The sequence below is a fragment of the Elephantulus edwardii genome, unplaced genomic scaffold (genome assembly GCF_000299155.1).
Source record: "Elephantulus edwardii isolate Elephantulus edwardi_28Jun2011 unplaced genomic scaffold, EleEdw1.0 scaffold00014, whole genome shotgun sequence".
Taxonomy (NCBI): Eukaryota; Metazoa; Chordata; class Mammalia; order Macroscelidea; family Macroscelididae; genus Elephantulus; species Elephantulus edwardii.
In genome coordinates this window covers 24,122,074-24,134,254 of record NW_006399764.1, presented here as the reverse complement: position 1 = coordinate 24,134,254, position 12,181 = coordinate 24,122,074, and the positions used below count along the sequence as shown (strand labels likewise).

Sequence of the window (12,181 nt, the reverse complement as noted above, 5' to 3'; positions counted from 1 at the left end):
GTTTTGAAGATGAGCTTGAGTCTATGATATGAACGTTTTAAAGGATCTTTGCAATCACTTGTTATGCATCAGAGAGTTGGACAATGACTAGGGAGGATAGAAGGAGAATTGATGCCTTTGAGCTTTGGTGCTGGAGAATAGTATTGGGTGTATCATGGACTGCTAAGAAAACAAACAGATTCACCCTAGAGAGGGTTAAACCAGGCTGCTCCTTGGAGGCAAGGATTCTGGGGCTTCATCTGACATGCTTTGGGCATGTTGTAAGGAGAGACAGGTCCTTGGAGAAGGACATCATGCTTGGGAGGGTGGAGGGACAGCACAGGAGGTGAATACCCTCTGAGGTGGATTGATTCAGTGACTGGGGTAATCGGGATTGCTCTGTCAGAGGCAGTGCAACTGGCACAGGATAAAGCAGGGTTTAGGGCTCTTGTACATATAGGGTCGCTATGAGTCACAAGCGACTCCACGGCATATAATAACAACACTGCTGTTATTAGCTGTCACTGAAGTTGGTCTCAATTAATAGAAAGACTATGAACAAGAGAGGGAAATGCTGCCTGACCCTGTCCCATCCTCGCAATCTCCCCTTGGCTTAAGCCCACTGGTGCGGTCACAGGGCAGGGAAAGGTCTTGCTCTTTTTTGCTCATTGGTGACTTTTCCAAGCCTGTTGTCCTTTCTCAGTTACTGGACTCTCCTGATAACAGGCCCGAGGTATATGAGACAAAGACTGACCATCCTTGGGTGGATGGGGCAAGTAGCCTTTAAGAGATCCTTTGAAATGATTGCCAGGAATCTAGTTTTCTTTTTAAATTACTTTATCCACAAGGCAAATTCAAGATGTCTAGATACTATTGCTGAAGTAAGATGGTTCTTGACTAAAAGTAAAGAATGCTAGAAAGATGTTTACCAGTGTGAACACATTGACTATGCACAGGCACTGGAATGTGGAGGCACTAATACAAATTAAGGACCAAGCTGCGGAGAATGGGAATTACAGAACACTTAATTGTACACATGCAGAACCTGCATGTACCTAGATCAACTAGCAGTTGTTTGAGTGAAGGAAGGGGTTTACGTGGTTTAAAGTCAGGAAAGGTATCCACCTGACTTGTACCCTTTCACCATACATATTCAATGTGTATGCTGAGTAAATACTCCAAGAAGCAGGGCTGAATGAAGAACATGACATCAGCACTGGAGGGAGACTCATTAACAACCTGGGACTTAGAGATCATTTGAACATGGACTAAAACTTAACATAAAGATAAGAATCTTCACAATTGGACTAAAAGAAACATGAAAAACAGAGGAAAATGGGAAGGGGTCAAAGATTTCAATTTACTTACATCCACAATCAATGTGTGTATCACTAGGACTCAAAGAATCAAAGTATGTATTCCGAAGGACAAAATTGTAACAAAAGACTTTTTAAAGGGTTAAAAAGTAAAGATGTCATGACATGAGTTTAGAACAAAGGCTGCATAGTGGAGTGGACTTGGGGGAGGGATTGTGTAACAATGAAAGAAGTTTTCTTTTACTTTTCAAAGAGAAGAGCAAACTAGGGGCAGGGAGAAAATGAATGAGTGGAAAATACAAAGACTCTGTAAATTTTCATTAAAAGTACCACTACTGCTACTATTACTACTACTACTAAAGTAAAGATGTCATTCTGAAGACTAAAGTGTGCCTGACCCGAGTCAGTATTTTCAGTCTCCTCCTATGCATGTGGAAGCTGGACACCAATCACATTTGGAACGCAGATAAACCACCGATATACTCAGATGATGGTGTTGGTGGGGAATACTGAAGATGCCATGGATTTGCAGAAGAAGGAACTATCGCTGGAATGCTATAGAATCAAGGACGGGAAGACTCTGTGTATCAGGAGGGACCCAACCTGGGAGACGTGGTAAGGTCAATGAAGAACGTGGTGACCCTCAACTAGATGCACTGACACTGTTAATGAGTTGGAACAAAGCCATCTAACAACAACACCTATTATCAGACAGAACCCTCCAGAAACGCTTTCCCGCTCCCTCTAGCATTGTTGCCTATTTTTTTTTATTAAATCTCTACTGATCTCTCTTATAATAACCTCCATTTTTAAGGTATGTGTTTGAAACACTTGAGTTTGCCTCATGTTGCTGTTTACTGCCGACAGGTCAGCTTCCAGTTCACTAGGACTCCACATACAACAGAATCAGGTCATCGGCATTGGAGAGTTTTCACTGCTGGCTACTTGGAAGGAGAGAATTAGGTCTTTCTTTCTAGTTCTTAGTCTGGAATCTTCCTGAAACCTCTTCAGCATCACAGTAAGTGGCTAGCCTCCATGGAATATGTCTTGTGGATTCGAACTACTGAACCCCAGGACTTCCAGTTAGCATGTAATGCTTGGAATGATGGAGGGACAGTGCAGGAGAGGAAGACTCCGGAGGAGAGGGATTGACACAGTCATTGGGATAATGAGGGTAGTGTGTTGGAGACGGTGAGACTGGCTCAGGATAGCGTGGGGTTCTGATCTATTGTATGTAGGGTCACGGTGAGTTGCAGGCAACTTGGCAGCGCATTAAAATAATATTCAATCTGTGATTAAACCTATTGTTTAAACCAGATCCAGCACATGGTGACCCTGTATGGTAGCTGTGTACGAGGGACACTGGCTGGGAATTGAATCCGAGTCTCCTGCACGGGAGGTGAGAATTCTTTCATTGTTTCACCACTCTCGACAACTTTGTCCCTATTTATCTATTACAGATAAAAATTCCGAGTACATCATGAGAGAAAAGACAACATGAAATAGCTGTTGTGTACCGTTGAGTCTTGACCGACCCACCGTTGACCCTCCAGTGGGTTTTCGGAGGCACTGAATCACGTGGGAGGAGACTGCTCATTCTTCTCCCATGGGGCAGCTGGTGGGTTCAAGCCATGTGCTTCTGTGTCAGCCCCGCAATTCTTTACCACTAAATCACCAGTGCTCCCCTGAAATAGATAGATCCCCAAGTATTTTGTATGGATCTCTGCAACATGATCTTGGTAAGCGTGACCAGCTTTCTTCTGTGATTTGGCTGATGGGACTTTTTTCACCCAGTTCCTTCCTGCTTAGAGATGGTTTTGAAACTAGCAATTCTGTGATACTTCAGGAGTCACTGTATGTGGGGGACTTCATGCCGCTGCTCTGGTGGGATGATGACACTCTCACGTGTTAACCGTCTTGTATGTGAGTCAAGGGTTCTTGATGGTCTCTTCGGTAATAGCATGTTGACATGGCTGCTAGTGAAGAGGCGAAGATTTCACAGCAGACACACGGAATTATCACTGGGTGATCTCAGCGTATTGCGCAAAGCTCAGTTTATGCTGCACCTCTTCCTTTGTTTCAACATCAATAACAAATCTCTTCCACCAATTTACTTACTCTTCCGTTGTTTGTTTCAATACATAGTCTCTTCATAGTTTCTGCAGGGCCTCGGGCGCAGCACTTAGAAACGTCAGCATCCATTAACTCTGAACATTCATCTTGATTTCCGGATTTCTCCCGAGGAGTCCAGACACTCAGAGGTGAGTCCAAGCGGCTTTGTGTGCGTGTGTATGTGTTTGTGTATGTGTGTAGAGGGGTTATTTCTCAAAATCAGACTTTTACAGCTCAGCACAGCCACCGCCTGCCAGTGGAGGCTTCTGGTATGCTGGGATGTTGACCAGCTTTCAACAGAGCATTAGACTAAGACAGACTCAGAAGAATGGCATGGGATCTCGTTGTAAATGTCAACCAATGAAAGCCTTATGTGTGACAATGACTCACTCTGCATATGGTCACAGGGATGGCGAAGGACCAGCAGTACCTCTTTTCCTTGTATGTAAGGTCTCCTGAGCCAGGTGATGAACAGACAGTAGACGATAGTACCAATCTTCTCCCTTCTTCTACTTGCTTGCAATCTTCTCAGAACTCTTCAAGAAACGTAGCAGAAGACTTGTCCCCTTGCTCATGATAAACAGAGCATAAGCGGCATTTTTGCCATTTGACATATCACAGTAGCACTTCTTCAGGAGAAACACACTTCCAGTATGTTTACTTCACTGCCAAGTGCCTTCTCAAAGCATCTTCTAATAACTTTAGTAATAAAAGTCAGCTTCCATTATACCAGGTTTCTTTTCAACCAGCCTCACAGGTTCTCTGAGGCCTGGAAAGGGGCGTGCCCAGCAAAGTCTATAGATTAGCATCTAGTACTGGACCCAAAACCATCAGGCAGAGGGCCCAGTCTCTGCAGTCACCAATGCAAAAGTATTTGCTCCAAGGAATAATGATAACTTTTAGTGACTTGGAATCACAAAGAAAACTGTCACCTAGTGACTGGTCCTCAAAGGTCCCTGTGCTGATTAGAGAGGCCACAAGACAGGAGACACAAGGCTCCACCCTGTTCTATAACTCTTAGCTCAACGGTTCAACTAGAAGTCAAACAGTGAAGGGCTCCTACCTCGAGGGCTGGCATTTCAAACTCACCCACAGGTGCCCTGAAAGAAAGGACTGGAATCCTGCTTCTCTAAGGTCACAGCCAGAGAGCAGTTTAGTTCTGCTCTGCAAACACGGGTCACCCTGAGTCAGAATCCATGCCTTGTAAACGGGTTGGTTTTTTTTTTTTTTTGGTTGTTGTTGTTTAGTTTGTTGTTGTTTATTTCAACACAAAGCAAACCCTGTAACACCTCTTAGTTTCCTCTTCTAATGTCCTGTAGTGATGTTATTCTAAAAATCGCACACAATAAAGTATGGGCAAGTGCTCTGGAATTTGTGAAATGCTATATAAAGAGAGGGCGATGCACTTAGTGGGTTTTATTGGAAAAACATTTCTGGAAAAGGGAAAGAAAAACATTACTCTGTTGGAATTTCTAGACCACTGTTTAGCAAATTTGATTGCTTCTACTCTAATACGCCCACTGTCTTCCCATTTTTGCAGAAATAAGGGTTTTGATACCTTCTCATCTTTTGAACTATTCCTGGGCTCTCTGCTATTACAGTGGACTGTGTGTGAGTATAATATATATATATATATATATATATACACACACACACACAGGGTGTGAAAGAGAATTTTGCTATAAATTTGTGATATAAGTAATTTATGATAGATGTTTCTGTGCCTTTTGCATGTATCTCCACACTCCAATTTTACTTATCTATGCAAGAAGCTGTATTTTCTCATTTTAATTACTAAAAAAAACCTGGTGTCAATTTACAAGAACTATATGATTGCTTCACATTAATAGAAACTAACTAGGTACCTTAAGCACAGCTTTAGTAAGTAAAGATATTTCATAGTAACTCAGTTAATCCAAAGAATTAAAAAATTAAAGTTTAACATTAAAAATATGTATATAGGAATATAGATATGTTTCTGTACACATACATATGTAATAGAACCTGATTATGATAGTGAGAGTAGTAGTCAAAATTCAATGAGAAAAAAATAATGATAAATGACACCTATCAAGAGAAATATTGGCCAGAACCTTCAATTCTACAAAATAACATCTGACAAAGCAGAAATGTATTTTACTAAGCAATTTTTTAAAAAGTCAATTACTCTCTTAGGTCCAAATGGCTCGATAATACTGATGTGCAAAGGGCATCTCTCAGTAGTAAGACATTCCCCTTGATTTTTTTCATATTTACAATATTATTTTGTTGAGTGAATTTTTATTTTCCATATGAACAGTAAGAGGGTAATTTCAGCCCAGCCTACAAAGACTTGTCAATTCATACACATACTTTAAGAATAATCCCCAGATAGCAGGTGGGAATTCACTTACATTATAAGGGTAATTACCAATTCTCTTATGTCTTATGTATTTAATGGTCACATGTTGCTGTTGTATGTGCCATTGGGTTGCCTGTGACTGACAGAATTCCTATGTACAATAGTTCATATCCAATGGATTAATTACGTGTATATGTTCTGATTTCCCTGTGCCCCCAAAGAAAAACAACAATGAATCACAACTGCCTATCATCTCCAGTGGACTCTGAACATGCATCTTTATCAACGGTTTCTGATGACATCACAACAGGCCTCTTTTGACTAAAAAAAGGTCAAAGAAGTCTTTATCAAATTATTCACTGTCCTCCAGTGACAACAAATGCTAAAGAAACACCCAAAGAGGAACAACTTCGCATTCTGTTTCCTCATTACCACTCTGGCTGCCAGGAAGCCAAGGGCCCTGTGAGGTCCTTACCTGCAATGCACAACCATGGGCCCTGCGTCTGGAGGATTGCAGGTTTTGACTCTTCGCAGGAAAGCTAGGAAGGGCGTCGGGTGCTCTGGAACGCCGTGATCTGGCCATGCCGTGAACTGGAACTGCCTCACTTCTCTTTTCTCGCTGGAACCATTCTGGGAAATAAAAACACAGGTTAAAATCCTGCTTTCCTCTCCTCAGATTTCAACAAAAAAAAATGTGCATCAGAAAAACTGTATGATGCCTAATTATCCACTGTCCTGATTGGGGCCCATAAATGCACCCTTATAGAAAGAGAGGAAAATGTGGGACAGAACTCAAATTCTCAGCAAGTCCAGACCTACTGGGCCAGTTGACACTGGGGGCTCCTCAAGATAATCACCCTAGATACTCTTCAAACTTGGAATTGAAACTGTCCCTGAAGGTCTACTTTGGTGAAATAGCTGACAGGAAAAGTACAGTACTCATAAATACAGTGCTCTATGGAAAAGTACCAAACATTGATAAGAATCGAAAAGCTCAGCAATTACTCAAATGCTAAGAAGATAAGGAGAAAGGGAAACTAGACCACTGGGAAGGGGAACAACCAGAAAACAATTAAAGAGAATGTGAGACACTGTGGAAAACTGAACTAATGTCACTGGGCAACTGGTGTTGAAATTGCCCATTGGGAACCCGCTTTGCTGTGCAAACTTTCACCATGCACAATGAAACCTTAATGTAAAGAATAATAAGTGGAAAGGGTAGCACTAAAAGGAGGTGTCTTAATTCCTCCCCATAGACTCACTTCTTTGAGAATACTCGCTTTGTGCAAATAAGAACCTTGAGCTTTTTGGAAATGACAAGGACCTGCTCCAGAAGATAAAATGCTTACGTGAGGAGCAGTCCATTTGTCAGGTTTAACTACCAGAAGCGCTCCTGTTACATGTTACGGGAGCACTAGTTCTTCCTCATCTATTCTTTATTTGCTGAAACTTTGCTTCAGAGCAAGAGTCTCATCTTTTCCTGATAAATCGGCCAGACTGGGAGAAAAATTGCTGAGCGATAATGGAAGAATTATTTCATTCTTCACCACTGCCAGAGGGATCAAGATTTAAGGAAAGGCCTGTGAGAGCTGATTTCTCAAAAGCAGCTTTCTTTAAATAATGGAGAAGGGGAAGAGAGGCAGCAAACAAAAAGCAAACCTTGTAAAGTGCAAATGTTCGAACGCAGTATGTGGCCAGCTCCACAGTATCGAGCAGCGTGACTTGGACCAGCCCGTGGGTTTCGGTGCCTCGGCTGGGCCAGTACTGGTCACACTTCACCTAGAAGAAACAAGCGGCACATTCAGAGGCACCTCCATTTCCCCTGGAGTTGAAGGAAAGCAGTCTTTCTGCATTTCATTTCTAGTTGATCTTTCTCTGGCTCACATTCTTGTTATCCCAATATATGTAAATGACTGCGCAGATGCCAACATAAACAACATTTTTCAAACTGGTAGGAATACTAAGTGGGAGCAGATTCAATTTTCCTGCGGGAGAAGAAAAAATAAGTTGCAGATCACAGCTGAGTAAAATCCGGAAAGAGGTATCTGAACCGTCAGAGTGCTCAGAGAACGGAGATCTGCTGTGGGATTCAGGACATCAAGCACTGCATTGGGAAGATTACGTTCTGGCATTTAAACTGGTTAGCAATCATCCACCAAGATTGGTAAGACATAAACTATTCCATTTTGAGTTACACGGATTTCCAAATATGCTGGTTTAAAGAAATGGAGAAATAATTTCTAAATCTATTGAAACAAAATAAATTATCCCCAGGACATCATTTTTTTTTTTTAAATACATAAATGGTGCTTTTACCCCAAATGAATTAAATCTGTAATGTCTAGGGAGAAAAGAGATAAGTGTTCTTTAAAAACAGTTACAAAAGGTCATATACTAGCAGTGTAAAGTTTAAATAATTTAAAACTCAATCATTTGTAAGGAACAATCTACAGTTTCTACAGGGTGTTGAACACAAGCCCATAAAAGGTATTCAACCCAATTAGCTGAACACGCACAGAGAATAATTTCAAGTCCAAAGTAAGCGTCAAATTTACTGAATGTGCCTGTTAGCGTTAGACGACTAATGAGAAAGGACAAACATAGCTCTGTATTTTTTAGTAAAGCCATAGATCAGAATATATCCACCCTTTCTATCTCAAATTAAATGGAAAAGGAGCACAATTTCTAACTGGCACCAACTGAAACATCTTTCTCTAAGTAAAACAAAACCCTTTCAGCCCGAATTTCTATCAGGCAACACGCTTTCTGCTTGAAACAGAAAGGCCCCAAAGTCACATCTTTGGATTTAAACAAAAGCAATAAGGCGTTATTATCCTAGACTCTAGAATTTTTTGGTCCAGTGAATAGAATTACTAGATAATTATTTGCTTTTATGCAGAATATAAATATGAGTAGCATTCTGTGAATAATACTGCAATTTTCTGTTTCACAGCTATTGCATCTGCTCTTTGGAGAACTCAAGGCTTTCTCTAACCAGATGCGGGGCCCTTCACTTAGCAGGCTTTATATATATAGAGTTGCTGTTGTTATGTGCCATGAGTCGCAGACGACTCATAGTGACCCTATGAAGGAGAGTCCTCAACACTTGGTGTCTCTCATCCTCTATCCAGGTTCATAGGGTTTCCAGAGGCAAGCTATTACGGAAGTGGATGCCACTCCTCCTTCCAATAGATAGATCTAGATCTAGATAGATACAGAGATATAGATATAGAGATAGAGACAGATATAGAGATATATACATACATACATATATACACGTACATATCTATACATACATCTATTTCTATCTCTATCTCTATCTCTATCTATCTAGATCTAGATCTAGATCTAGATCTGACATCATCAGTGAAGACCAGCAGGTAAACAGAGCCAGTGTTACTTAAATGGCAATGACTTTGTTCCTGTTACTATGGTGGTGGTCGTGGTTGTTTTAGGTACCTTTGAGTCAAGAATGACTCATAGTGACTCTACGAGCAACACATCTGAACCCTGCCCTATCCTGTGCCATCCTCACAATCTCTGACATACTCACACCCACTAATGCAGTCACTACGTGAATCCACCTGGTTGAGAGTCTTCCTTTACTTCACTGTGTCTCCACCTTCCAAGCATTAGGTTCCTTTTCAAGAAATAGCTGTTCCTAGCAATGGGTCCAAAGTATGCGAGATGAATCTTCACCACCCTTGCCTCTGAGAAGCACTGCTGGCTGTACCTCCTCTAGAACATGCCTGTTTGCTCTTTTAGCAGTCCATGGGATGTCCAGTACTCTTATCCAGAACCACAGCTCAAAGACATCAATTTTTCCCTCTGTCATCCTTATTCACTGTTCAGCTCTCAGATACACAGCAAGTGATCAAAAAGACACGGCCTGAATCAGGCGCACCTTAGTGCTCACAATGACATCATTGCTCCTCAATAATTTGTAGAGGTCCCTGACTACAGACTATGGTTACTAGTATTAGGTGTCATTAAGTGAGTTACAGTTTATGGGCACCTTACACTGGTGTAGATGGGAGAAAAGTACAAGAATTAGATCAAAGGCTCTGCTTTCAGCAGTGCCATAGATGACAAGTACACCTCTCACCACAAAGGCCCAAGATAACTGGAAGGCCCACAATGCAATATTCAAGAGAGTGCGCACAAGGTGCTCTTCAGAGCAAAGACAGAAGAGCAAATGCATTTCACGGTTTCAGTTGGGATGACACTATTTTCATATTAAAACCAACAAGTCATATCTGATGAGGACAAATACATCTATGGCGGGGACACACATGCACACACGCGCGCGCGCGCACACACACACACACGGTAATACAACAAAATAATCTTTAGGATCACATTTACTGCAATGAACAAAACTCAACGTATTTCAAAAGCTAAAGACTGGCTGTATTCAGATTTTGGTGAAATGAGATGGGGATAAAAGAAGTGCAAATGGCCTTTGAAAAAATTTTCTCTATTATCCCACGTAGACATCAACTTTGTCCCTAGATGGTATGAAACACTGGAAAGAGTCTAATTTAAGGAGTGCCTCTGCCACCCCACAAGTAGACAGTCTGAATCCACGAGATGCTCCACAGAGGAAGACGGACAATTTGCAGCCTCTGAGAGCCTGCTGCAGGCTCAGCTTGCCAATGTGAGGGTGATGATGGAGGGTGAATTTATCATGTTGTTGTTGTGTGCTGTCGAGTTACAACCAACTCAGAGCTGACCCTTCACTGTGTCAAAAGAAATTTGCAAACTGCAATTATTATTGCTTTGACTATAAACTGATCCTCTTCAGGGGAAACACACACACACACACACCACCTCACAGTACTGAGGTGCAAATGCAAAAATGTCTAGGTAAAGAAAAAAAAATATACATTTGTATTCGATTTAAGTAATCACTTTAATCTTCCTCTTCAAAATAAAAATATTTTAAAAGTAAATGTAAAAACAGGAAGCAACGTTTTAAAAGTTGTTATGTGCCATCGATTTGCTTGCAACTCATAGCGAGCCTATATACAAGAGCTCTAAATGCTGTTCTATCCTGTGCCAACCTTGCCATCTCAAATGCACTCATTCCCACCACTCCACTCACAGAATCGATCCATTTCATCGAGGGTCTTCCTCTTCTGCGCCACCTTTCCACTCTGCCAAACATGATGTCCCTCTCCAAGGACCAGTCCCTCCTTGTAACATGCCCAAAGTATGTCAGACTAAGCTTCAGAATCCTTGATTCCAGGGAGCATTCTGGCTTCACCCTCTCTAGGACAAACCTGTTTGTTCTCCTAGCAGTCCATGGTATATTCAACACTCTATCCAGCATCACAGCTCAAAGGCATCAATTCTCTTTCTATCATCCTTAGTCATTGTCCAGCTGTCCGATGCATAGCACATAACTGCGAAGACTATAGCCTGGATCAGGCACACCTTAGTCTTCAGCCTGACGTCATTGCTCTTCAGTACTCTGAAGAGGTCCCTCACAGGTGTCTTTCCCAATGCTATTCATCTCTTGATTAAAAGAAGACAACCCTATTTAGACATTGCCACTTTGTCAATAAACATTTCTCACAGGGAGTTGAGGAGAAATACTGTAACAGCATGGACAGAGTAACAGCCTGGACAGACAGACACACACATGTCACAACAGAAGCAGGAAGGCACGCCTCCTGGCCCTTCTCTCAGCACGCATGCGCACGTGCACCCTCCCCACCGTCCCCTCCCTCAACACCCCCGGCTCCTGACCACCTTCTCAGCACTTTGAAGATTCCACACAGGAGTCATCTACAAAGGTCTTAAATCTACTGACAAATTTCCCCCAAGTCTTTGGTGTTTAGTCACATGCTTTATAGGAAATTTCTGATTTTTACCACAAGACAGAAATTCTGAAGTAGAGTGAGTAGGAGGGATGCCGTGAGAGAATAACAGGGTTTTAGAGATCTATTTTTCCCAAATCAGCTAATGCAAATGAACCAACAAATGTTCTATTCTGACGACAGCCTTCCTTTCCCCCATGTTTCCCAGGAGAATCCTTCAGAGGCCGTTTTTAGAGAATTCCTGTGGGTGAGGCTTCATGCCTACAGCTCAATGTCAGAGGTAAGAAATACAGGTTGTTTCTCTGACTCTCAAGATGGTGGTGCAGTGTGTTCAGTGTTGTCTGCTATTGGAAAAGTTGACTTGAACCCACTAGCTGCTCTCTGGGAGAAAGATGGGCAGTCCCCTCCTATTAAGATTTATAGCCTCAGACACATGAACGAAGGTCACCATGTGTTAGCATTGACTTGACAACAGTGACTTCTCTCTGACTCTGTAAGAAATAGTCAGGGATGAAGGAATGGAACCATTGGATTCTGTCTTTTCCTATTTGGTTTTGAAGTGATCACTGCCGTTAAGTGCCATCTAGTTCAGTACGACTCATGATGACCCC

General features: G+C 41.8%; 1 protein-coding gene across 5 annotated transcripts in view; it reads right to left on the bottom strand.

Annotated features, from left to right (window-relative positions):
* The window catches only part of PTPRD (protein tyrosine phosphatase, receptor type, D), a 367,796-nt gene that overhangs the window by 55,314 nt on the left and 300,301 nt on the right, over positions 1-12,181 (bottom strand). For all 5 annotated transcript variants that reach the window (XM_006881300.1, XM_006881302.1, XM_006881303.1 and 2 more), the window contains 2 exons: positions 7,408-7,527; positions 6,224-6,378 (listed from right to left, as the gene is read on the bottom strand). In XM_006881300.1, coding sequence (XP_006881362.1) covers positions 6,224-6,378; positions 7,408-7,527 — 275 coding nt within the window. The remainder of the gene's footprint in view (positions 1-6,223; positions 6,379-7,407; positions 7,528-12,181) is intronic.